This window comes from Aphelocoma coerulescens, chromosome 22 (genome assembly GCF_041296385.1).
Source record: "Aphelocoma coerulescens isolate FSJ_1873_10779 chromosome 22, UR_Acoe_1.0, whole genome shotgun sequence".
Classification (NCBI taxonomy): Eukaryota; Metazoa; Chordata; class Aves; order Passeriformes; family Corvidae; genus Aphelocoma; species Aphelocoma coerulescens.
The window spans coordinates 4,666,781-4,691,779 of NC_091035.1; the positions used below are offsets into that span (position 1 = coordinate 4,666,781).

At 52.5% G+C, this 24,999-nt stretch overlaps 3 protein-coding genes across 12 annotated transcripts in view; 1 reads left to right on the plus strand and 2 right to left on the minus strand.

The window, feature by feature from the left end:
* The first annotated feature begins 179 nt into the window (after positions 1-179).
* Positions 180-10,686, plus strand: DDHD2 (DDHD domain containing 2). 4 transcript variants are annotated; one of them, XR_011156273.1, is made up of 17 exons: positions 182-1,184; positions 2,357-2,547; positions 3,117-3,206; positions 3,490-3,610; positions 4,572-4,661; positions 5,182-5,317; positions 5,874-6,082; positions 6,448-6,755; positions 6,929-7,024; positions 7,113-7,235; positions 7,329-7,484; positions 7,563-7,665; positions 7,751-7,915; positions 8,308-8,470; positions 8,757-8,868; positions 9,136-10,346; positions 10,434-10,686. XR_011156273.1 is itself a non-coding variant. In XM_069035667.1 (17 exons), exons 1-16 carry the CDS (start codon positions 1,001-1,003, stop codon positions 8,845-8,847), a joined length of 2,109 nt encoding a protein of 702 aa, XP_068891768.1. In that variant the 5' UTR covers positions 374-1,000; the 3' UTR covers positions 8,848-8,868; positions 9,136-10,686. The 4 variants fall into 4 exon arrangements, 3 of the variants coding, with proteins under 3 accessions (XP_068891767.1, XP_068891766.1, XP_068891768.1); XM_069035667.1 differs by having other exon boundaries at positions 374-1,184; positions 6,448-6,518; positions 6,636-6,755; positions 9,136-10,686; XM_069035666.1 differs by lacking the exon at positions 9,136-10,346 and having other exon boundaries at positions 180-1,184.
* Positions 10,687-11,231: 545 nt separating this feature from the next.
* On the minus strand, positions 11,232-17,127 carry PLPP5 (phospholipid phosphatase 5). Of its 3 annotated transcripts, XR_011156239.1 has the most exons (8): positions 15,150-17,127; positions 14,967-15,075; positions 13,344-13,434; positions 13,170-13,233; positions 12,735-12,859; positions 12,170-12,340; positions 11,558-11,833; positions 11,232-11,369 (listed from the first exon to the last, which is right to left on the minus strand). XR_011156239.1 is itself a non-coding variant. In XM_069035529.1 (7 exons), exons 1-7 carry the CDS (start codon positions 15,335-15,337, stop codon positions 11,664-11,666), a joined length of 918 nt encoding a protein of 305 aa, XP_068891630.1. In that variant the 5' UTR covers positions 15,338-17,127; the 3' UTR covers positions 11,232-11,663. The 3 variants fall into 3 exon arrangements, 2 of the variants coding, with proteins under 2 accessions (XP_068891630.1, XP_068891631.1); XM_069035529.1 differs by having other exon boundaries at positions 11,232-11,833; XM_069035530.1 differs by having other exon boundaries at positions 11,232-11,758; positions 15,150-15,279.
* Positions 17,128-17,170: 43 nt separating this feature from the next.
* Positions 17,171-24,999, minus strand: part of NSD3 (nuclear receptor binding SET domain protein 3) — a 35,522-nt gene continuing 27,693 nt past the window's right edge. For 3 of the 5 annotated variants that reach the window (XM_069035704.1, XM_069035705.1, XM_069035703.1), the window contains 7 exons: positions 24,618-24,730; positions 23,899-24,168; positions 23,215-23,331; positions 22,975-23,116; positions 22,604-22,710; positions 21,701-21,905; positions 17,171-20,939 (listed from right to left, as the gene is read on the minus strand). In XM_069035704.1, the coding sequence (XP_068891805.1) occupies positions 20,698-20,939; positions 21,701-21,905; positions 22,604-22,710; positions 22,975-23,116; positions 23,215-23,331; positions 23,899-24,168; positions 24,618-24,730 (1,196 nt within the window). In that variant the 3' untranslated portion in view covers positions 17,171-20,697. Of the gene's footprint in view, positions 20,940-21,700; positions 21,906-22,603; positions 22,711-22,974; positions 23,117-23,153; positions 23,332-23,898; positions 24,169-24,617; positions 24,731-24,999 lie in introns of those variants that run through there. The other 2 variants (XM_069035706.1, XM_069035707.1) reach the window with 2 other exon arrangements.

Sequence of the window (24,999 nt, forward strand, 5' to 3'; positions counted from 1 at the left end):
TCATCTCTACAGAAACCAAACTCTTACTCTGGGGTGGCCCATTGCTTCTCCAGCAGCGCTCGCCCTCAGCAGAGGGTTTCTCAATCGCCACAGAGGCTAAAGGGACTGAAAAACAAACATTAAATCAGCACCTCGTGGTTTCTGCTGCAATCACCCCATGCTCGAGTGTTTGTTCCTGCCGCAGGTAGGAGGCAGCTGGTACGAGGGTGGTGTTTCCCTGCACCCCAGTGCCCTGCATCCAGCTCGGGGCCACAATGACCCACCCGGGCTGCTGCCAGCGGCCAGGGGCAGGGAACACGGGCAGGGGTCATGGGCAGGGAACAGGGGCAGGGAACACGGGCAGGGGTCACAGGCAGGGAACACGGGCAGGGAACACGGGCAGGGGTCACGGGCAGGGAACAGGGGCAGGGATCATGGGCAGGGGTCACAGGCAGGGAACAGGGGAAGGGAACAGGGGCAGGGAACAGGGGCAGGGGTCATGGGCAGGGATCATGGGCAGGGAACACGGACAGGGATCATAGGCAAAGGTCATGGGCCCGGATCGCGGGCAGGAGCTGCAGGCAGGGGCAGCGATTGCGGGGCTGCAGGGCGGGGCTGAGGGCAAAGGTAGCGGACAGGGATCACGGGCAGGGGCAAGAGCTACAGGCAGGGACTGCGGGCAGGGACTGCGGGCAGGGATTGCGGGCAGGAATTGCGGGCACGGATTGCGGGCAGGAATTGCGGGCAGTCCCCGCTCCTCCCCGCGCTGACGGCAGGGGCGGGCCGCGGGCAGCACCGCCCCGGGCTGGGCGGGCGCCGGGGCCGGGGCCGGAGCGGGGCCTGCGCTGCAGCAGCCGCCGGGGCGGCGGGGCCGGAGCCGCTCGGGGCCGGAGCCGCTCGGGGCCGGAGCCGCTCGGGGCCGGGGCTGGGTCCCCGCGGCGCAGGGCGCGACCCGCGGAGCCCCCGGTGGCGGCGGAACCGGCGCTCCCGGGGTGGCCGCGCTCCCCCCCGCAGCGGCCCCATGGCGGCGCAGGAGCCGCCGCGGCCGCCCCCGGCCCCCGCCGAGCCCCCGGAGCCGGAGCCCGGCGGGCGGTACGAGGCCGTGGTGCCGCACTGGTTCTACTGCAAGGTCACGGACACGCGGGAGCGCTGGGTCCCGTTCAGCGCGCAGGACTCGGAGCGGCTGGAGGAGGCGCACGGCGCAGGTGGGGCGGGATGCGCCGGGGGGAGCGCGGGCAGAGCGCGGCCGCCGCGGGCGGGGGTCCCACGGCACCGCCGGCCCCCAGCTCCCACCGCCGCTGTTCGTCCGTCGCCCTTTGCTTTTACATCCCGCGTCCTCGCTCTTAAATCACCGTAGGGGATGGGCCTGGTGAGGGTGACGGGTGAGCATCAGGTGTGTGCTTGGGGGAAGCGCTGTCTGGGTACCAGGGAAAGAGTCCCCGGACACATCCATGGCTTCCACCTGGGATGCTAGATTCTCCCTCAAGGAATTTTAAATTGAGACTTTTTTTTTGGCCATGCACCTGCTCCCAATAACTGAGCTGTTTGGATGCATCAAATGGTCTGACCCCATTCAACTGATACTGCTCTAAATTATATATAATCATACTGCGAAGCATCCTCTGGTGAGGCGGGGAGAATGCCAGCAGGATGGCAGGAATTTCAGTGGGACATTCACCATAGCATGGGGCTGTGCATCCTATGGGAGCAAGGTTTGGGGGTCAGCTCCGAGCCCTGTGCTGAAGCCCTGGTGTGCCAAATGTCACCATCTGTGCCACCTGCTGCTGCCACAGGCAGAGCTCCGATTGCCCAAGGGTTGGCTCCCATCCTCCCTCGCCCAGGAAGTTTCGGATTAGAGGCTGCGCTGCCCATCCCCAGTGCTGCTGCCTGGCCCAGCCTGGCACGGGGTGCTGTGCCACCAGCCCAGCCCGCAGGCAGAACCAAAAGGCAGCGAAATTCACAGAATTTGAGGTCTGTGTTGGGATCTGTAGAGAGTTCTCTGTTTTGAAGAGGAATGGCTTAGCACAGGGACCCTGGTGCACCCCCACTGTTACACAATGCACTTCCCAGGGCCACAGATTCTCTTTTACCCTCCAGGTGAGGCAGGAAAAGGACATGTAAGCATGTGCCTGAAGTAGAGAGAAGGACAGTGTCGTGTAATGTTCTCATCTTACCTTCTGCCTCTGGGGGAAGTCTGACTTGGGGCATCTCGCCCAGGATACCCCGACACCGCTCCCTGAACTTGGGAGCAGGGGACATTGGCATCTGCTGCCGTGGCTCTGACCTGCTCCGCTGTGCTGCCCAAGGGAATGCTCCAGCCTCATGCCTCTGGGAACTTGCCATTCTCATGATTAATTGCAGGCCTTGGTTCCCACAGGGAAGGACCAGGATGACGTGGTTGTCCCGACGTCAGGAGGCAGGTACGACGTGCACCTGCGGACGCGGCAGCGCGTGGCCGTGTACTGGGAGGAGGAGGCGTCTGAAGTGCGTCGCTGCACCTGGTTTTACAAAGGAGACAAGGACAATAAGTTTATTCCCTACTCAGAGTCCTTCAGCGAGGAACTGGAGGTAAACACACCTTTCCTGTTGGTTTCCATCCCAGCTTCTCCTTGTCACACACTGTCTCTGATGTCCCAAACCCCATACAAGGCCACTGGCACCACAGTCAGGCCTGAGGACGTGAACTCCAAAGAGGCTTTGGCACGGCATTCCCGCGGCTGATTGATGTAACTGTGAGCACTGCCGTGGCCTCCCCTTCCCCTGCCCTCGTCCGGCCTCGGTGCATCCTTCCACGGCACCTTAAAGTGCCAGGCTTTCCTTTGGGAAGATGCAAATGTAGAGATATGTAGACAGATGTATAAAAATAGACATCTTTGCAATAATTCTATTCTGATGAACCAAAACCACAGTTCGAAGTTGATGGGGAAGTCTGATGCTGCTGCTGTCAAAGCGGCGAGTTCTTAAACACTCTCAGCAGGTGATCCTGGGATGATCCTGCTGCTCTTCCAGCTGATTTCTCTGCTTCTTTTACAAAGTGTTGATAAAAGATTCTGAAAACTGGGTGGGGAATGTCCCAGAAGGTTGAACATTCATGGGCATACTTCCAGCTGACTCACAGAGGGTGTTCTCTTCTGTAGGAAGCTTACATGATTGCCGTGACCCTGGATGAGTGGAAGAAGAAGCTGGAGTCCCCCAACAGAGAAGTCATTATCCTGCACAACCCAAAGGTGAGCAGGCCTGGTGATTTCTGTGGTGACCAGTGAGGACGTCCCCTTGGGTCTCTTTGTGCTGTTCCCTTCAAATGGGTTTGTCCCAATGGCATTGCACTCACTTGCCTGTACCAGAGGAGAGGGCAGTGGCTCTCTGTCTGCCCCCAGCTTCACATTTCTCTTCACCACCCCTTTGGGCAAAGGGCAGCACAGTCTGGTACCACCCCGTGTCAGCCGGCAGCTGCTGTAGCCAGAGCTGTCTCTGCTCTCGGGTCACTGACAGGCTCTCCTTGTTCCCAAGCTGATGGTTCACTACCATCCTGTCGCCAGCTCCGACGACTGGGTCTCCACCCCCACGGAACAAGGTCGGCCCCGGACTGTGAAGAGAGGAGTGGAGAACATCGCTGTCGAGATCCCCAGTGGTGAGCTTGCTTCTTCCTTCCACCCATCCAAAGCCCTGTGGAGTGTTTTCCAACCTGTTGACTCGGAAAGACTGGCAGAAGCTCCCATGATCCTTTAAGTGAAGTGCACGTCAAAACATTTTGTGCCAAAAGGATCCAAATGGTTTCAGAGACCTCCCCAGCCCCAGCGAGCTGCAGATCCAGGGGAGGGTGGTGAGCTTCCAGCTCCTGTACAGAGACAGAGCTGTTGGGAGCTCTGCAGTGCCTGAAACTACCCCCGAGGTCTCGATGTCTGTTTGCACAGGAGGAGAGTTTCTTTCCCTGGTAGGGACACAGCGGTTTATCACTTACCTACGTGCTGGTGGCTCTCTGGAGCACATGCTCTCCCCATCGATGCAGCCAAGTGTCAGCTCTGTCCCCTCCCAGCTGCCCTGAGGCCCCAGTCAGGCCTCAGGACTTGTCCCTGTGGGGAGGTCAGGCAGTTACTCCATTTTCCATGCGTGCCTGCCCTCAGGAAGGCACGTATGCAAACTAAGGTGTGTGGGAAGTACAGATCAAGCCCTGACTCCACCTGGGGCCTGCCTGGGAGGTGCAGCCCCGTGGGGCTGGGGTGGCTCGTCAGAGTGGGCTGGGCAGCTGGACTGAGACCTCCTGGCCCTGTGCTTCCCTGTGCTGAACGATCCCATGGCTGGGCAGGGGTGAACTGCTCGGAGCAGTGAGTGAGGGTGGTGGCAGAATGGGGACCAGCCACTGCACCTTCCTCTACTGTCCCATTGGTCCAGATCCATTCCAGGGCAGGTGGCTGAATTTAGCAGGCCCAAGAAACCCCACCACCCCTGAGGTGCAAATCCAGGCAGCAGTAAGGGTTTGCATGGGCTGAGGTGAGGGCGGGAGGCTCCAGTCCCGCACAGCGGTGCTCCCAGCAGGTCGATTCCCTGCCAGGCGCCGTCTCCGCAGCCCTGAGCCCCTCTCCCCTCCTCAGGAGAGCCTCTGCAGATCGACCACCTGGTGTTCGTGGTGCACGGGATTGGCCCCGCCTGCGACATCCGCTTCCGCAGCATCGTGCAGTGCGGTAGGTGCGAGAGCTGGGGGCCATGGGGTGCTGCGGCCAGGAGGAACCTCGTCCTGGGCGACGGGAAACGCCGGCACAGAGCATCAAACCATCCCCACGTGCTGGCCGGCTGCACGGCCAAACCTGCTGACTGTGGGGGGCGTGAATGGAACGCTCACTAACCCACCAAATCCCACCTTCTGAAAAGGTTTAGGCAACTGCTGTTCATCCCTTTTGCTTCACAACAGAGTTATTTTTTATAAATTTCTAAATGTGCCTTATCCTGACTGCCAGACTAAAGCCCTGCCCATGTGAAGGAGGCACAGATGGGGCAGTGAAATCCAGTAAACACACGTGGCAGGACTTGGAGCCTCCTCTGATCTCTAGTTTAAGATTCAGGGACTTAGGGGAGCAGCAGCAGCAGATTAAAGACCCCAGTGGGATTTCCCTCTAATGATCTTTCATGGTATTAAGTGTTGTTGGTGCCACGAGCTGGCCCCAGAGCCCGGTGGATCTCCATAAGAGCTCTTCTCTTTTCCAGTGAACGATTTCAGGAATGTCTCGCTAAGCATGCTGCAAGCGCACTTCAAGAAGGCCCAGGAGCAGCAGCAGGTTGGCCGGGTGGAGTTCCTGCCCGTGAACTGGCACAGCTCCCTCCACTCCACTGGCGTGGATGTGTAAGTGTCTGCAGGGATGGCAAGGTGCACAGGCAGCCTCTTCCCCTGGAAACTCCACTTTTTCTGTCTGAAAAGCAAAGGGAAAGCTGTGAGTTTTTAGGGTAGGGGTGAGCAGGCGAGACAGGGACCCCCAGAGCACTTCCCACTGCCATTCTGCAGCACACAGCAGGCGCCTGCTCCGATCAGCATCCAGAGAGCAGAGGCTTCTGCCTTTCCATGGCTGATCTGGGGAGGGGCCGTGGATGCCCAAGCCTTGCTAAAGGCCTCTGAGAACTGAGTACCCAGTTCCTGCACTGTAGCACTGCTCTGCAGTGCCCCAGGAAGGGCAGAAAGCAGGCCAGGCTCCTGGGGAAGAAAGGGCAGGCTCTTCATTCTTGGAATGTAAGAGCACAGGCTGTGCTTTGCCTTCGGTCTGGGCATAAGCCGGGGGTCTGGATTACAATGTACACCCTTGGGGACAGCATCAGTCCTGCTCTGAACTTCTGTTTTGCTTTAGAAACATGGTGGGGTTCCGTGGCTTCCTCAGCTGCAGCCCCCTCTCCCCTTTCCCCCGCAGTGACCTGGAGCGGATCACGCTGCCCAGCATCAACCGCCTGCGTCACTTCATCAATGACACCATCCTGGACGTGTTCTTCTACAACAGCTCCACCTATTGCCAGACCATCGTGGACACGGTGGCCTCGGAGATGAACCGCCTGCACCAGCTCTTCCTGCAGAGGAACCCGCAGTTCAAGGGCGGGGTGTCCATCGCGGGGCACAGCCTGGGTAAGGGCTCACCCGCGGCTCCTGCGAGTGCCAGGGGAGCAGGGAGGGAACAACCACAGAATGCTTTGGGTTGGAAGGGACACCTTCCACTAAGACCAGGTTGCTCCAAGCCCCGTCCCAACTTCCAGGGGTGTGGCAGCCACAGCTTTGCTGGGCAACCTGTGCCACTGCTTCACCACTGAGTAAAATAATTTCTTCCTGACATCTAATGTAGCCTGTCCTCTGTCAGTTTAAAGCCGTTGTCCCTTGTCCTGTCACTGTCTGCCTGTGAAAAAGTTCAGGGTGCAGCTCTTCCATCCCAAAAAGGAGGTGGCTTGGGCTCTTCCCCTCCGGCTGCTCATGCTCTGCCCATGCCTGGTTTCTAGGGTCACTCATTTTGTTTGATCTCCTGACAAACCAGAAGGCTGATCCTGAGGAGGACAAGCACTGTGCACAGGTAATGGAGGCCACTGACCTCACTCCTGCAGCTGTGTGGGGATGGGGGAGAGAACCCAATATGCACAGGAGCAAACTGGTGAGCAGAAAGCACAATCCCTTCTGGATCTGTTCACAGGGGTCCAGGACAACCTCAAGCACAGGGGGTATTGAGGAAGTAAAAGAAATCCTGAGGAAGCTGGAGCTGTCTGAGTATTGTGATGTTTTTGAGAAGGAGAAAATGGACAGGCAAGCACTGGTGAGAAGCTCCCCTGTTTTACTGGCTCTTGTGGCTCTTCTTTGCTTTTCTTCCCCACCATCTTCTGGTACTGAGTCACACGTGAAACATCTCTGAGGAGGATCAGTCCCATAGAACAGACACCTCATCACACCTTTGCTCCTGAACTAACACCAGCCTTGCTTATTTTCCAGTTCTTGTGCACAGAGACAAACCTTAAAGAAATGGGAATTCCCTTAGGGCCAAGAATGAAAATACTCCATTACCTCAGCTCCAAGACAGAGATGAAGGTTTGTTTTCTGCATGGCTTGTGCTCATCCCATCACATCTCATCCCATTCCATCCCTCTGACACAAGGACCCCTTTGTGCTGCTGCAGGATCAGAGCTCAGCAGCTCCCGGGCACAGCAAACGCGGAGCCGAGGCAGGGTCCCCATCCCAGCACGGGGAGGGCACAGAGGATGGCAGGAATTGCCAATACCGGGACGTTGGCTTAGGACAGGTAACAGCTGAGCTCTGGCTGCACCCACGAAACCCTCGTAACACCAGCACAGAGATTGTCTCATGAACAAGTCTGAACATCCCCCTCTCCCAGGTCTCGGCAAACTACCCCCAGCTGAACTACAAGCCCACCATCTTCTTTGCCTTTGGCTCTCCCATTGGGATGTTTCTCACAGTGCGAGGAGTGAAGCGCATCGACCCAAACTACAGCCTGCCCACCTGCAAAGGCTTCTTCAACATCTTCCACCCCGTAGGTATAAGAACCAGAGCTGTCCTGCGTGAGGCACGTGGAGCACGGGCCCTGCCACTGTCCCCCTCTTCTGTGCAGTTTGACCCCGTGGCGTACCGGATCGAGCCCATGATCGTCCCGGACCTGGAGTTCGAGCCGATGCTGCTGCCCCACCACAAGGGCAGGAAGAGGATGCACCTCGGTACGGCACAGGCAGCCCCCGTCCCCCGGCCTGGGGCCGCTGCTGCAGCCCCCAGCCCCACACCCACCCCCCTCCTGCCTTGCAGAACTGAAGGAAGGGCTGACACGCATGAGCGTGGACCTGAAGAACAACCTGCTGGGGTCACTGCGCGTGGCCTGGCAGTCCTTCACCCGCGCCCCGGTGCCGGCCCTGGAGGCAGGGAGCACCGAGGCCGAAGCAGAGGCAGAGGCTGGCACAGAGAAGCAGCCAGGTCAGTGGTGGGGGGCAGAGGGGAGCCAAGGATGCAGCCTTAGGAGCTGCCAATGAAGCAGCGTGCCTGGATTCCTGCAGCCACACTGCCCATCATTTGTGCCCAGCAAAGGGATCATCTTCAGGCTGTGGATGCATCTGGCTCTCCCCAAATGCTGTGGCCTTTTAGCATCTGATGAAGGGATTTTCTGGGGGGGGGTCTCAGCACACCACAGCACGTTTTAAGACTGTCCCCCTGCTCTGGCTGTCCCTTGCACTGCTGTTTCCGAGCACTTCAGCTGCCTCTTCCCTGTGTGAGCTGCAGAGGTGTGAAAGGAGGGCCTGGCCCTGCTGTTGTACTGTCATGGCTGCTGGTGCCCTGTGCCTGAACCACGCTGCTCTTCCTCTCTCCAGACACAAAGCCAGAGGAGCCCCCCACAGCAGTGAAGGAAGAGACCCCTCTCATCAACGTGGGGAGGCTGAATGGAGGGAACCGCATTGACTACGTGCTGCAGGAGAAGCCAATAGAGAGCTTCAACGAATACTTGTTTGCGCTCCAGGGGCATCTCTGCTATTGGTAAGTGTCTGTGTAATGCTCAGGGCTTCAAAATTCACATGTGGTGGAAGCAGAATGGCATCAGTTTCAAAGCCAGTGTAGTAAGAAAAGCCGTAAGTGATCAAGGGAACAAGATCTCCTGTCTGTGACACAGAGGCTGGGCAGGGACAGAGGAAGGAGACCTGTGGTTCTCCTTGCCTTGTGCTGCCTGCATCTGCAGAGCACTGCATCTACTCCAGCCATCACAGATGTGCTGATAGAGTGCAGGGAAGCCTTCCCTTTTGATGCCCATGTCCTCCTCCTCCAGGGAGTCAGAAGACACCGTTCTGCTGGTTCTGAAGGAGATCTACCAGACACAAGGCATCACACTGGATCAACCTTTACCAGGAAGCCAGTGACCAACCTGTGCTATTCTGGCTGTAAGTCACCTTTGCCTAAACCCCTTCTGGATTTCCTAGGATACCTCAGAGGAGATCTGGTTTGTTTGAGGGAGTAATATCCATTAGCTAAGGCAGGGAGCTTTTGCCAGCCTTTTTCTTTGGCTTGTCAGCACCTCTGGTTTCTTTCCTCTTCCCCGGACACGATCAGGCATGAGGAGAGAACCAAGGAGGGTCCAGGAGGCTGTGCTGGGTGGATTCTGGCTGCCTCACTGCAGGTGTTCCTGTGTTCTCCTTTTGCATTCTTAGATCCAGTTCCACTGAGTACTCACCCAGAAAGTCCAGATCTCTTCTCTGCCTTCCTCTCTCCTCTGCTGCCGTGTCCTGCATGCTGCTTCCCAAGTACTTGCTGCTACCTGGAGATAAGGATGGATTTTTCTCCATTTTGGGTAGGGCTAGGGGGGAAACTGTCAAGGGAAAACCACTTCTGCTCAAACACACACAACACCTGTACAGTGACTCCTGTGGCAAACGTGTACTTTTAACCCTCCACCCTGCGAGTCCCCACCCCAGCTCCTCCAGCACTGCAGCAGATGAGCTGTCCAGGCTCAGAACCCGCCGAGGTCCTGACCCTGCCCCTGGCTCGGTGAGGACACTCCCAGCCTGGGACCTTGAGGAGAAAAAGCCTTAAACACAGAGTGTGAAAGAGCTACAGCAGCCTTGGAGCAAGGGAGATTGCTGACTGCTGACACAAACACCCACGCCAGCACTGCAGGCCTGGGAGGAGAAGCCCAGGGCACAGGCTGCTGCTGAGCCAGCAGGGTCTGTCCACCAGCCACCTTCGTGTCCCTGCACTGCTGCTGCATGTTTGTGCAGCCCTGGGCCGTGCCAGGCAGGGCTGCCCCATAAAGCACCTCGTGAGAGCGGCATGTTCGTGCTCCTTCCTGCTCTGGTGTGTTGGTAGTGACGTCTCAGCACCCCCGCCCAGCCCACGCTGGCAGACCAAGGGCCTCCCCACAGCACTGACCAAGCCAGTGCCCGGCTGTACCTGCTCCGAGGAAAGCTTCACCTCCAGCTCCAGCCAGCCTGGGGACCAGGAGCTGCTCCTGGCAGTGTCAGGGCAGCGTGAGCCCTCTGTGCCCTGCAGGGGCACGGAGCAGCGCCGCCGTCCCGCAGGGCTCTCAGGCGGTGACGGAGATCTCGCGCCTGCTGCACTCCAGTCCTTGTTTTTAGCTTTAAATATACAAAATGCAGCCAGCAAAGGTGGAGCCCAGATCCAGTAGGGTCTGGACACTGCAGGAATGACACCAGCTCTGTAGGCAGCTCAGTCTGCAGCTGCCTTGGAGCTCTGTTCTGAGGGGGACAGGGCTAGAGAGCCTCTGTGATCCTTCCCTGGCCACCAAAGTCCCCAGGCTGGCTCAGTGCCTGGGCTGGGGCTCCAGTGCTGTGTGAGGTGTTGCTGTGCAGCCTTTGGAAGAGCCAAACCACTTTCCTTCCCGCTGACTTTTACCCTGCATGGGGTAAGGAGCCTTTTTCCCCCAGAGCCTGTTGGTTTGTTTTTCCTCCACTGTCTGTTATTTGCACTATTGGAAGGGTTTTGTTTGCAGCCTCCATCCCTCCTTCCCTCACAAGGAACAGAAGCTGTTCTTTACCTGACTGCAGGAACAGCCAAGCTGCTCAGTTGGCACCTGAACTACTGCTGGCTAAAGTCTCCTACGGGAGTAGGAGAAGGGACAGTTTTAACATGGGACACTAACGATCAGCTTTTTAAGTTATGCACTTTGTTAAAAAAAAAAGAAGTTAAATACATTTTAAATGTTATTTAATGTCTTTTCCAGTAAAAGCCAAAATAAATAAGTAGATGACTGTGGTGTGTGCATGTCTGGGGGGAGAGGGAAGGGCTGGAGAATTCCATGAGCAGTTTTAGGGGAAAGTGAAGCTATTTCTGTAATTCTGTTGAAGCTGCAGAGCCATTGAGGGTCCCAACTGCAGCTGATGGGCTCGTGTTTCATTACTGACACACCTGCCTTGCTCTGCTGCAGCCTCACCTGTGCTGTTTGCATGTACACACACCCGATGAAACTACCCCTGTCTGTGAAGGGACCAGTGACAAACAGCTGCTCACAGAGCTCCTGCCAGCCCTGGATCTCAGCAGCACTCTGCCCTTCCTTGTCTGAGAGACAGACCATGGGCAGGGAAACGAGCACCTGTGCAGGATGCTCTCACAGAGGTGCAGGGATGCTCTCAGACACCATTTCATTTTCTGCTGTCATCTCCTTAAAACTATACTAAAGCTGCAAGGAAAGATAAAAAATGAGCACCCACCAGAAACCCCTTCAGACACCTGAGGAAATGGCTTATAAAGCAACAACCCAAGCCTTGAAGTAAAGTTTTAGTACCACAGCTCAGTACAAAAATGAAACTTCTTTATTTAGGAAATTAGAAAAAACTTAAAGCTGGCAGGTCCTGCACTTCATTTCTCAGGAGAAGGGCTGGGACAGCTCAGCTGGATTGCAGGGAGGTGACCAATGGTGCTTCCTGGACTGGACACAAGAATTCCCACAGATTGGGCACACTGGGTTGTCACATTTTCCCAGCTCTTGTTCAGGGCCTTCGTACCACAATTGTCTTTCTGCCCTGAGTGCCTCCCTCGCCTCACAGTGGGACTGAAGAGGGGGCCTACAAAATCCAATTAACCGAAGCAACACAAGGGCCTGGGCAGGAAACTCACCGGCTCTGCAGGGAACACCTGCCCAGGGGTTCATCCTCATCAGAGCCACTTCTCCTGAGCAGCCTCCCCGAAGGCATCCAGGGGCCAGGCAGGACAGAGCCCATCTCTATATGTTCAGGTGGAAGCTGGGAGCTGGAGGCTTCTCCTCATGCGCCGGCAGCGGTTTGGGCTTGGACAGAGATGGTTTGTGGCACGTGGGGTCTGCCAGGGGAGGGTAGTACTGCCTGTAGCACAGGTACGCGAGCGCCAAGCCCATGGCTGAGCCAACCAACACATCTGCGGTGAGAACAGAGGGAACTTAACGGCCCTTCACCCTCGCAAGCCTCGTGATGGAATTCCCCAGCAGCAGCAGCAGCCTTTCTGCTGAATCCATAACCTGACTTGGCTGTAAACCCAAGCTTGGCAGGTATTTCAGAAAGGCATCAGCTCCCTGCAGGTGGCACCAAAATTGCCACTGGAGGAGTAAAAAAAAAAAAAAACAAAAAACCCAAAAAACCCAAATTGCTGTTGGGGGCTCTGAACCTCTGTGGCACCACAGCCCTCCCTGCCTGGAGTGCCCGCTCAGGGCACCTGCTGAGCCCCGTCCAGGCGCACTGGCAGACGCCGACCCACCTTCCCAGTGGTGCTTGTAGTCGCATGTGCGGGACACGGCGATGAGGGTGGCCAGGAAGAGAGGGAGGAGGAAGGCACAGAAGCGCAGGGCTCGGCCCCCCCGGCCTGGGAGGAAGGTCTGCAGCTTCCCCGCCAGGTAGAAGGCTGAGAACGCAAGACCAGCGAAGGCAACTGGAAGAGAATAGAACAGCGTTGGCTCAGAACAGCTCCAGGCTTTGCAGCCAGACCCTCACCCTCTGCTGTGGAAGGGCTGTGAGGTGTCTGTCCTGTCCCTGGGAGCCGAGGGAAGTACCAGCTGAGAGTGAGGGATCATCTGGGAGTGATGGATCCTAGGAGCTGGTACCTGGCACACATCCCTCCTCCCGGCGTTACAGACAGCACTGGACCACATTTCTCACCCCACTGCTTTGCAGAGGGAAACCTGAGTCCCCCGACCAGGTCAACAAATGCAGCCAAAGCTGTGGGGTGCGGGAAAGCAAATCCAAGCTCCCTCCCCCGCCATGGGTCCTGCTCCCCACAGCTTGCTGATCAGGGCTGCAGCAGGAAGAAGACGTGGAAAACTCACAGGAAGCGTGTCCGCTGGGGAAGCTTTTCCGCCCCTCTGTCACTCTGCGGGCGTCCCCTGTGCACACCAGCTCTGCGTTGGCTTGGCCGTCCGGGAAGCAGCGGTAAAAGAAGTCGGGCCGTGGCCTGGGACAGGGAAGTGAAGCTCAGGGCCCCCAGGCGTGGGCACGCCCAGCACCCGCGGAGCAGCACGGAGCTGCCCTTGCCAATGTGATTCTCTGCAGTGTGGGCCTAAATGAGCCCATCTGAATGATGGGCAGAGACAGCAGCTCCCCAGTGTTTTTTCTAATACTGAATTGTCTTTACAGCTAGAAAAAACCACATTCTTTCCAGGCTGGGCACGTCCAAGTTCAGCTCCTGGCCCTGATGTGGCTATTGCAGACCTGCCTCCCCTGCCCTCCCCGCACGGCGCAGTTGGGAACCAGCCAGTCCTCACCTCCCCACAACGAGCTTCAGGGCATTTGTAAAAACCCCATTCAAGGCAAGAGCAAGGCTGGCAGCTGGGAGAGAGCAGAAGGGTCACATCAGCATCGTCCCCACCTGAAAGTGCAGCACATTCAGGCATGGGCAGGGCTCAAGCTGCCTTTCTCTGGGACAAGGAGGAGCTCACCAAGGCAGGCTTCCCGCGTGTCCTCGCGGTCAGCGCTCATGAACAGCCTCGCCAGGATGATGAGCAATAAGGGAGACAGAAATGCGATGAACTGCACAAAACACGGAGAATTTTAGGTGTCAGTGAAGGAGGTTTAAGTTCTCACCAGAACACAGCAGCAGTTACTCCAGAACTCCAAGTACACTTCCCTTCCCCAAAGCCAAGCAGCGATCTGTCCTCTCCAACCACTGCAGTTCCAACAGAACACAATCCCCACCAGCTGGATTTGCAGCAGGCCCTGATCAGCCCAGCACATCCTCCGGCTCTCAGACTGCTCTTCTGGTACAGAGTGCTGCTCTGGCTGGTTATTGGGGGTGTCCCCAGCCACGGCACCTCAGCTCTCCCCTCCCTGCAAGCCCCAGCATTAGCACTCTGTCAGCAGCACCCGCGCCTGTCAGCAAAACCATAGGAGCTGCTGATTCAGAGCAACCAGTTATCATCATCCCCATCTCAGCCCTGGGGGATTTCACCCTGGGACATCCACGCCACGGCTCCCATGGAGTCTGGCACATGAACTCTGAACTCTGGCACGTGTCCTGCTTTACACTGTCTGTTCCAAATGCTATCCCGAGGTTTTGTCCTTAATGTTTAGTGGCCACCTCTTGCAGAAAATCCCACCTGCCATTTGCTAACTCAAGAGCCACAGCCCCTCACCTCACACCTGTGACAGAGGAAGCCAATCCCTCTGGCACACTGCTGTCTCCTGGAAATCCAACACAGAGTTAGTCACTCTTCTAACCAAGCCTGAAGCCCTTGGGAAAACATTTGACAATAAAATCGTAATAAATCTCTGCTAAAAATAGCTGCTTGCAAGGAAAACATTCCCTGATAGAGAGAGCTATGCTATCTTCCATGTGCCTGGTAACTTAGACGTGGAATGGATTATGGACAACAGTGCAAAGTCCCCACTAGTTTATGAACTTCAAATCCCAAAGGCAACCCTGCATGGTAAAGCCTCAAAATATGACAAAAATCACTGTAAGTTTGGCCTAGTTGGTACTAATCTCACAGGATGGGAACCACTGGGGACCATCAAGTCCAACCCCTCTGCTCAGGGTCCTCAGAGCACATCACCCAGGATTGTGTCCAGATGGATTTTGAGTATCTCCAGGTAAGGAGAACTCCCACTGTCTGGGCAGCCCGTGTCAGTGCTCAATCACCCACACAGGAAAGTTGAGGTGGAAATCCCCATGTTCCAGCTTGTGCCTCTTGCCCCATTGAGCAGAGCCTGGCTCCATCCTCACAGCCCCTCCCTTCAGCTGTTTATCCACATGGATATGATATCCAGCACTTTCAGCAACGTGCACCAGGAGCTGCAGGTATTGCAGTGCAAGCCTTTAGCCAGCAGCTCTGCTTTAAAAGAAGAGCTTGTAATTTGAGAATAAGTCAAAGTAAATGCGGGAAACACTGGCACGGGCTGCCCAGAGAAGCTGTGGATGCCCCATCCCTGGAACTGTTCACAGCCGGGTTGCGCAGGGCTTGGTCTGGTGGAAGGGGGGCGGGCATCCCCCATAGTGGGAGGGACGAAACGATCTTTTAAGGTGCCTTCCGACCCAAAGCCCTCCACGAACCCACTGAACTTACAAACATGAGCACTGTAGGAACATGGTCCACTTCAACGTAGGGGTTTTTGTAGAGCCACATCTCCTCGGGCTGCACCACGCGCTGGAAGGGCGGCAGGAACTCCATGATCCTGGAACAACAAGACAAGCGAATGAGCCCCGGGGCGGGGGCGGGGAGGGCGGCGGGCGGGGGGCCCGCACCCACCCGAAGGTGGCGAGGAGCAGCGCCCGCAGCGCGCTCTCGGTCGCCAGCTCCGCTCGCCGCATGGCCACTGCCCGCCCGCGGAGCCGCCGGGGCGGGGCGAGCGCAGCCTCCGAGCCCGGCCCGGAGGAGGGACCCGCAGCCGGAGTCCCGTTATCCCCCCGCCCCGCCCCGAGACGGAACTGACTCATCTCATCATTGGAACATTCAGAACGATTTATTGAAGTCAACCTCAAGCAAAAATTTCAGATCAGTGGAATGTCATTAAAAACCTTTCCAAAGGAATCCTCACGGAAAAGCAAAAAAAAAAAAGAAAAAAAAGAAAAAACCCCAAAAAAACCAAACCAAAACAAAACAAAAACCAAAAACAAAAAAAAAAAACCCCAAAACCCCACCAAAAAAAAAAAACAAAAACCAAAAAAACAAAAAACCAAACAAAATCCCCCAAACAAACAAACCAAAACAAAAAAACCCCACATCTGAATTCCAGAGTATTTGTAAAATAAAATTAAAAAAAAAGGCAACATCTCAGTAAATAGAATGTACAAAAATTATATGTTCTACCATCACACACAGTCAGTAAGAAGCTAAAATATTACAGGCAAGTCTCAATACGCTCTACCTAGAGGACAGGAGCTATCTATGTACAGGGAACCAGCTTTACAGGCTTCACACTATGCAAGAGGACAGAGGCCAACACAAACCCCCCAAAATATTGGATATCTCAAAGTCTATGCGGCAACATCAAGTCATGATACAGTAATGCCCCGTGGAATCAGACACTCCTCGTTAGTGTCAGGGCTGCGTCAGCGTCCAAAAACTCTTCGATACCGACTTCGGTGAATATCGATGCTTTGCTATTAAAGACTCGAGTGATTTCGTTAAAATAACATTTCACAGAATCTACAAAGTTTGTTACAGATAAACAAAGTCTACAGAAATAACGACTCTACAAAGGTCCATCTTACAGAGCACGTGGGGATGGAGACGGATCCGCGGGGATCTGTGTTGTGCAACATCACTCGTGTGGAGACAAACGGGCTGGGGTCCTCACAGCACCCCGAATGCAAACCCCCAACCCCCCCAAGCCCCCGGCTCAAACGGGACATGATTCCCCCCGGGGGCTGCGGCAACGCCGTTGGCTTGTTGGAAAAGGAAAAGTGACACCAGAAATGAGATACAGATCCACCTGGGAATAGGGAGCGTAGGGGTTCATCCAGTCTGTTTGTGACCCAAAAGCGAGAGAGAACTGCAAGGTACGGGGCTCCCACAGACCCCACACAGCTGGGATCTCCAGAGGGACCCCAGGCAGCCACCTGCCCCTGGAGTTGGCAGTGGCACAGGGAGGGCACAGCCCTGGGGAACAGGGAGTGGTGAATGGCTTTGGCAAATTCATACATGTTTTCCCTTTTTTATTCACATTAATCACAGAAATCCCCTACACAAAGCACAGTTCCAGCTCCCTACCTCCCACTCTGGAGCAGCAAGACCCCTCCCAGGGGAACACAGACCTGAGCTGCTCACTCAGAAATACATTATCACAGGGAACAGCTTTTCTTTTCTTCCTGTTTTGCCTTTTGTTTCTTTCTCCTTTTTCCCCTCAGAACAACACTGGGACTACATCCAACGTGTAGGAGTGTATCATAAGTGCAAATGTTTTTGCTACACAAAGAGAAATGGTGGGGAAAACTGATGGGAATGGGAAGCAAAGGGACAGCATTGCTCCAAGGTCGCCGTCTCCCACGCGACACCTGGTGAACACACACCTCCGAGACGGCTGCTTCCAAACCCTCCCGTTTGCCATGGATCCACTGTACAGCGGGAGCAGGAAGGAACTTGGGGGAAGTCAAGGACATTTTCAATGCAGTATACAAAAAATTATGTATAAATAAAAAAGCTGTAAAAGGAACCGCAGAGCTTCAAGTACATTAAACCCTGAATTCAATGAGGCAGAGGTTTCCATGTTAAAGTGACTTCTCCGTACCAGCATCGGACACCCCCATCCCACCCTCCCCCCTCCCCGCCCACATAATTCTGTAAAGTTTCAATATATACAGATTTTATGCTCATTGATAATTATGTCTAGTAATTGTGTCTTTCCCATTCTATCCTGAAATTAAGATAAAAGAAGGGAGAAGGGTTTTTTTAGAAGAAAGGCCAAAAATCCACATTCCGGCCCTATTACTCCATTTGAACTGATTCTTCAAGACCATGTGGTGACCAGAGAAGGTGATTTGCCCACAGAATCTCCTTCCTGAGCTGCAAACGCCTTCAACAGTCTCTGGACAGGACAAGTCTATACAATAACCTGACAGCTACAGCAGCTAATGCTTGCACCATGTGTTCAGGAATGGTGGAACCAGCCTCCGTACCACTGGAATCACAGAATCATGGAATTCTTGCTTCTAGACTCATCTGGCCACGGGCTGCAGGATGCCTGCACTGTGCTCAGGTGCAGCTGCAGAGGAAAAGTTCCAGTAAACCACAAACCCTGTTCCCTGGGCAGGCCAGCTCAGGCACTGCCCAGGTGCCAGAACTGGAGGCAGCAGGTCACCAGAAGTGTGGGGCCACCCCAAAAATTTAACACAAAAAGGGAAAATGTGCTGGTGTGTTCCCATGAAGGAACAACAATGTGCTGGGACAGCACACTGCAGTTCTCCACCAAAATCACCAGTTCTGTGGATTTCCTCTAGGTCTCAGCATGAAATGACCAAACTATCCAAGATTCCTTGTTTTGGAGCCCACACAAATCAATTCAGCAGCTGCCTCCTGCCCTGCTGAAGCCAATCCGTCAGAACAGCTGGGGAATCTTTTCCTTACAAAGGAACTGCACTAAGAAACTACATTCTGGTTACTCAGTTTACAAAGACATGATTAAAATGTGCATTTTAACATCTGAGTCTGGCACTCAGAACAGCCCCTCCAGCCACCAAGATCCTCCGAACCAGCTTTTCCTCATCTAACAATGTTAAAGCTTTTTGAAAGATTCACCTTCTCTTCAGTTCAGAGTTTTGTTCACAAACTGAACGACCTCACAAACCGCCTCCTGTTTTCCCTTCTGAGTCCAAGCCCAGCTATTGGCTGCTATGAATCATTTTTTGGTGGAAAAAAAGCATCTCTAAGAAGTTTGAACACAAAGTGAACCAAGACATCGAGTGGCACAGGAGGAGCAGCAGCCTCCATCACAGCACTTGAGAAGTTTTAAGCCTTCTGTGCCCTCCCTGTGTCCTGTGCCCTGGCACAGCACTGTGGCATGGCCCAGGTGGCCACCGACAGCCGTGGCTCCCATCCAATGCTCCCAAGGTGTCCTGGTGTTGCCACACCACGTCCCTCTGCTCAGCAGGTCACCATGGACACGGAACCAAAGGAGCAGGCCGGTGCACTCACACAGCAGCACGATATCAACAACATATCTGATATATATATATATATATATATATATATGAAATATATCAGCTGATATCTGCAATATCAGAATGCTTTGACTTCCCAAGAGAAAATCACTGAACATTATCCAGCCTAATAAATCATATAAAGTGAACACCTCAGGCCCTACAGATGTGGTAGCAAGAGCTGTGTCTGGAATTTCTGAGAAGGTTAAACATCCTCAATAAGAGCTTAAAAAGAGACATTTCTCACACAAAACCTTAAGAAAAATAAAATCCTTTTTGTAATTTTTTTTTCTTTAAAAATACCAAAATCCAGCAGTGCTTTCCAGCAGGGTTAGTGTCGGACCCTCACTGGAGCATGGCCCACAGCAGGAAGTGCTTTAGGGATCCCAAGAGCTGCTGCCCCAGCACTGCCCCAACACCTGTGGGTTCTGTCACCCCAGGGAGGTGTGGGCAGGTGCTCTGGGCCGAGTCCATGGCACAGCAGCTGTAGTGTATCTATCACTCTATCATTGCACACACACAAAAACCTCCCCCTGTACATAAATTTGAGGATGAGAAGGACACCAGGCAGAGGCAAGACACACTCTAAATTCCACATAGACCTTTTGAGCCTATTTTCTTGATCTGAGAAGTCTCCGTGTTCCCGTAGGTTTGTGTAAGCAGTTTTACAGAGACAAGGTTCTTAATTCTTCAATTCAGCCAGATGCCAGCAACACTTGATTGTTTTCAGTACCCACGAGCAAAGGCTGGCAGGGAGTAGCTATTATCAGCACACAAGTCAGAAGTACTCGCTGTACCAGAGCAGGGGGGGACACACAGTGCTTGGTGAGATCGTGGGCTGGGGGGGAAGAGTCACCAAAACTAGCTCCAGCCTGGGGACACCAGTGCCCCATGGCTCCTTGCACAAAAGAATGGAGGAAGATAGGTTTTCTAAAGAAAGTCTGGAGCAAGAGCCAACCTAAGCCACTTTGAAAGTCTCACTGAAGGAGTCTGTCTCTCTGATTAACAAAGGAAATCCAAGAGAGAACCATCTCCTGAGGCTTCAGCTGGCTGCTGGGATATGGCCCCTTACCCAGACACAAAATACCCTGTTCATTGAGGAAGTGCTGAGATGTTCCTCAGCTCCATTGACAATGAAGATTAAAGTCAGAAGATCTCTCTCAACAAAAAAATCTTAACATCCCATCAAAACCAACACGCACATGGGTCAGGTCCCTCATGTGCCCAAGTCTCCCTGAAGCCAAGGGGAGCCTGAGGAGGCAGGACTGAAGAATCACACTCAGTAACTGCCACCAAACCAACACAGATGTGGCAGATGACCTCACTGGCAGGACTGACTTCAGCTCTGACTGAGGCTGGGAGCCTCACCTGCCTGGGAAGGGCTTCCAGAATAGGTGGGATAAAGAAACGACCACTGTGCAATTAAACTCTGAATTTCCACCTGTGTGCAAACACCGAAGACAACTCTGGAGCAAGGAACCACCATTTCTTCCCCACTACCAGACCTTGTGCTACGAGCACTCCCCAGAAGTCACACACCTGATTTCTCACAGGAAAAGCTTCACAAAAATATTTGTAAGTAAACATGAGAGACAACCTACCTTCTCCAATGCCTTTAACAATAAGTACTGGAACAGAGGCATTTCAGAGTCGCCTGGTCTGACACCCACACCTGTCTGTTTGGCATCTCAGTGTTACAGAGGAGAGAAGCTTTGCTCTTTCCATAAACTAGACACAAAAGTTACGTTGGCTTCGCTGTTTTGTTTTTAAAGACACGTTGACTGATCAAAGCCAGATCTTCAACACCCTTTCAAAATTAAATAAATAAATATGTGGCTATGCTATGCTTTCTACACTCAAAGAACATTATTTTAAACAGAATATTCTTTTCACTGTCAAAAGGTTTACGGTTTTCTTCAAAGGCCAAGATGTTCCTGGTTTCCAACAGTAAGAGCTGCTGTAGCACATTCAAGGGTAAAAGAAAGACCAAACAATAAAAACCAAACACCACCGCCTGGTCCTTCTCGCTCGGGTCAATGGTCCCGTTCCAGCTCACACGCGACAGCTCCGAGGACAAAGCCGAGTGTGGCATCACAATCTCTCTGAGTTCATCGCCTGCTGCCCCTCTTCTCCCCTCCCGCGTTTGTTTTTAACCAAATTCACTCCTTTGCCTCTTCCACAGCATTCTGTGCTTCCAATTTGCACTTGATCTTGCTCCAGTACTCGGGTGCCACGGGAGATTTGGGGTCGTGTGCGGAGCAGCAGAGGCGGCTGTCCAGCGCCGACGGCACCAGGGCTCCCTTCTCGTGATCCTTACAGAAGGAATGGGGGCAAAACTCACAGAAGGAAACGGCAGGATTGCTACAGATGTCGCACTGATGCCATGGACATTCCCACTTTCCTGAGGATGGGAGGAGAGAGAGAAAGGAAGCTGGAATTAGTGCACTTCGGAGACAGCACCAGCCTTTAACCCTCGCTCCGTGCTGGAATTGCTCAGATGAATGCAAAGAAAGTTCAGAAAAATCAGCCCTTACTTCTGCTTCTCATGTACAAGAATCTGACTGAACACAGTTCTATTTTGCATTTTTTTAGGCCTCTCTTGGCCCAGAATATTACTGCACGCAAAATCAGAGCCTAAAATGGTCAGATCTACCCCTTTGGGCATCAAGGCACTGAATGTCCTAGCAAGACTGAGTTTGTTTCCCACCTTTTCCTGATTTGTGAGCATCTCACATTGCCCTGGACACTGTGCTCCTCAGAGGGTACCTCCAAAGGAAGCTTCAGGTCAGCCCTACACATTCTGCTGGCTTTGCCAGTTTGAACTGTCATCTGACTTGTGCTAGGATACCAAGATGATGCTCATGTTTCAATCAAAATAAGAGGAAGTTTGATTCAAGGAGAGGAACAAGAACAACATTAAAAAGTATGACAAAGCCTCTGCCCACTGGTTCTGTTTAGCAACAGCCACATGATGTACTGCTAAAAATGAGTGGTATTGCAAAAGCAAATTTGGTGCACTTAGTGCAAATGAACATTGCATTTAATGCATTTATTGTAAATGAACACTGTATTCTATGTACATGCATGCTGCATTTCAGCTCCAACGCTATCTTGCAGCAGGAAGGAAAAGTTAAGCAGGAGGAGCCATGTGACTGCTCTTACCAAAAGGTGGTTGAGTCAGGTTAAGGCATAGGAGGTGGTATGCTTTGGGACAGTCCTTCTTATCACACATGACCAGCTCTCCCCCATCTCCACACTGGAAACAGTTATCTTCATGCATCTGCTTCTGTTCTGTTTTTATTTTCCGTTTCTTCTGCTTTAATTTTGCATTTTTCACTTTCTCTTCATTTGCTGTTGCAAATGCTGTCTAAGAAGGAGAAAATCACAACACAGAGTCACTTATAAACCCCTGGCACTAAAATCAATTTTGGGCTATTATTTGCATGAACTTTTCTTAAATGAGATCCATTTAAAATAGTTTTTAAGCTCTAAAAGCCAGAAATGCTCATTCAGGTGTTTCCCACCAAATACAACTATTACTGCAGGCCTGGTTCCTACGGTATAGCACCGTGTCCTGCAGCCATAGGGAGGAGGAGGAGGAGAAGATCCAGCAGGCAGGAGTTATGCAGCAAGATTGATTTATTTAATTATTTTACAAACTCTTTTATAGACTTTTTTCTTCATAGTCTAATTGGACAAGGGACCAGCCACCCCTTGGGGGTGATTGGCTAAAATCCTAAAACATCCATTGTCAAAATATTTTTCCACTATACCATAAACAAGACTTTTCAAGGTTGCAGGTGTCTTGGTTGTTTACATTCCCTGCTACCTCTTCTGTGAGAGAGAAAAGGCTCTCACGGACTTAGAAAATAACAAGAAAATCCTCACTAATGGCATTTTTGTATCTACATACAACAGCATGGCAGGGCACACTTATCAAATCTTTTAGAGACTTCCAAGGGTAAAAGGTATTTAGATAGGATAAAGAGGGAAATAAATCAAACCCCTCTTTGCCCTACAAAATTTCTGGATTTGGGAGGAGAAGCTTCAGTTTCATCCATGTACCTTCGGACGCACACCCAGGAAGCCGCTGCAGTTTTCTGCTCCGCAGTGACACTCAGTCCTGCCATTGCCCAGGCAATCCAGATTGTAATTGAACGTTAACTCCATTCCTAAAATTTAAAGAAAAACAATTCACCCAGATGGACACTGAGGGAAGACAGGCCTGTGACAATGACACCTCACCAGCACTTGTTACCATAAGACCCCTGCTAAAACTGGAACCTTAAATATCATCTCCACTCCAGTGAATGACAAAGTTCCTAAACACTTCACTGGTATTAATAACTTCAAAGAAAAAAAAAACGTGATTCCAAGAGAGGAACTTGGCCATTGCATGACAAAAGCAAACATGCCAAATAGTGCCATCCTTTTACCTGCAGGAATGTCACAAAGAGCAAACAGTCCAACTCTAATGTCACCATTCACTGTCCACTTCTGTGTTTCACAGTTTGGATTACAACTATGGTTCATAAAACGAGAGTAGTTCCCCTTTGGGCCAGCATCTATTATTCGGTCCTTCAAGGAAAAAGACAAAGATGTGTTTAGTACTTACAAAGTAAAGAGGTTTCCTGGTGATGAGTGACATTTGCTATCAAACAGGACATAATATTCACCTTGGTTACAGTTAGCATATAAAAATTGGTGACACTGTTCTCGTGAGCACGTTTGATCCGCAGCCGGCACTCCTCCTCGTCAATCAGCTCCCCAACATATTCATTCACAAATTCACCCTGCAAAGGAAAGGAGAACAAGTGTAAGGAATCTATGCATGTTAATCATGATGATAAAGGGAAGCAGCACAGAAAAAAGCATTTCTTATAAAAAAGGCTCTAATCATCACAAAAAGTGTTACACTTTACTGGTCTAGTAGGCACAATGTGAATACATGCACCACGTACTTGCTGTCCAAGCAATAAACCCACGCAGAATAAAGGCAGCCCTGTTCCTGCATTCATTACACAAGACAGCTGTCAGGTCTGTAAAACCCTTTCAATTTTCCTGCTTTCTTTCAAAGAGGACAAGGTGACAATTTTAAATTTAATAAAATTAATGGCCAAACCCCATGTTTAAAAGCAGTCCTCCAGGCCAGCAGTGTTTTCTAAGGAAAACCAGAAGAGCTGGGACGTGACCGACACCTCGATACAGGAGTCACCAATGCATTCATTGGGCATTGCTCTGAGCAGCCAGGCAGCTGCTGACGGGTTAAAACACAATTCATTCACTGGAGGTACAGAGTGCAATGTTTTCACCTAGACCCACCCTGATGGCTGTCACAGCCTTGTCCTGGGTCCCTCTACCTTTTTAATGCTCCTTTTGGTCCTGAGGCCCCACCCGCGGCGCTCCGTTTTGATGATCTCGGCGTCGGGGTAGAGCCTCTTGGTGAAGCACTGGTTCTGGCAGCGCTCCCCGGCTGGGCACACCTGGGGGTGGCACTCGTACTGCAGCATCCTGTTGAGGCACTCCGACTCCAGCCCGCACGGGTTCTCGTCCGACGGCTTGCAGTTACACCGGGGAATCTCGGACAGGTCGGCCACCTGGATCTGAACCTTCCCGATAACCTTGTTGGACTGGGGAACGAAGGGGGAGAACAAAGGATGAAGACAATGCACTGGGAACACAGAGTCAACAACTCATGTGAAAAGGCAAAACCAAAAAATATTATTTTATCCTGTGTTTTACCGTACTATACAATAGAACAAGAGATTCGTGAAAAGAACAGCAAAATGATTTGCATGAATTTCTTTAAGCTTCCATTGTTGAAAACCTTGGTGTAAGTACATAACTTACAATCACAGAACAGCTTGGGTTGGAAGGGACCTTAAAGACCATCCAGTCCCAACCCCTTCCATGGGCAGGGACACCTTCCACTAGACCAGGTTGCTCCAATCCCCATCCAACCCATCCTTGAACACTGCCAGGGACTGGGCAGTCACACCTTCTCTAGGCATCCTTACTCATGCACAGGGCAACTTCCTCATACATAGAATGAAAATAAAAAAGAAAGAGGCCAACTCACTTTAATGTGTTTATAGGGTGGAGGTTTCCTTGAATTCCTTTCAATTTCCAATGCCTCTTTGCTTTCTCTTTGTGCTTTCAGTTCCTGGAAACGCTTTGCTGCTTCTTCAAGTGCTGTGCAAAGAATTCAGAACAGAAAGCAATCAGCCCCAGCTGCTGCTAATCAAACATGTACATGTATATGTATCTATTTAAATTTATTTTTCTTAAGGCTAGGAACAGAACTCTATTATCAAACAGACAAGCTAAAAATCAGTTATTGCAATTTATCATGAATTTATCATCAGGTACTTTCAGCAGGTACCAAGATACTGAACAATGATCCCATGCAGCAGAGCCCAATCTTAACATTTCCCCCGTTTGTGGAAGCACTGAACTGGCCC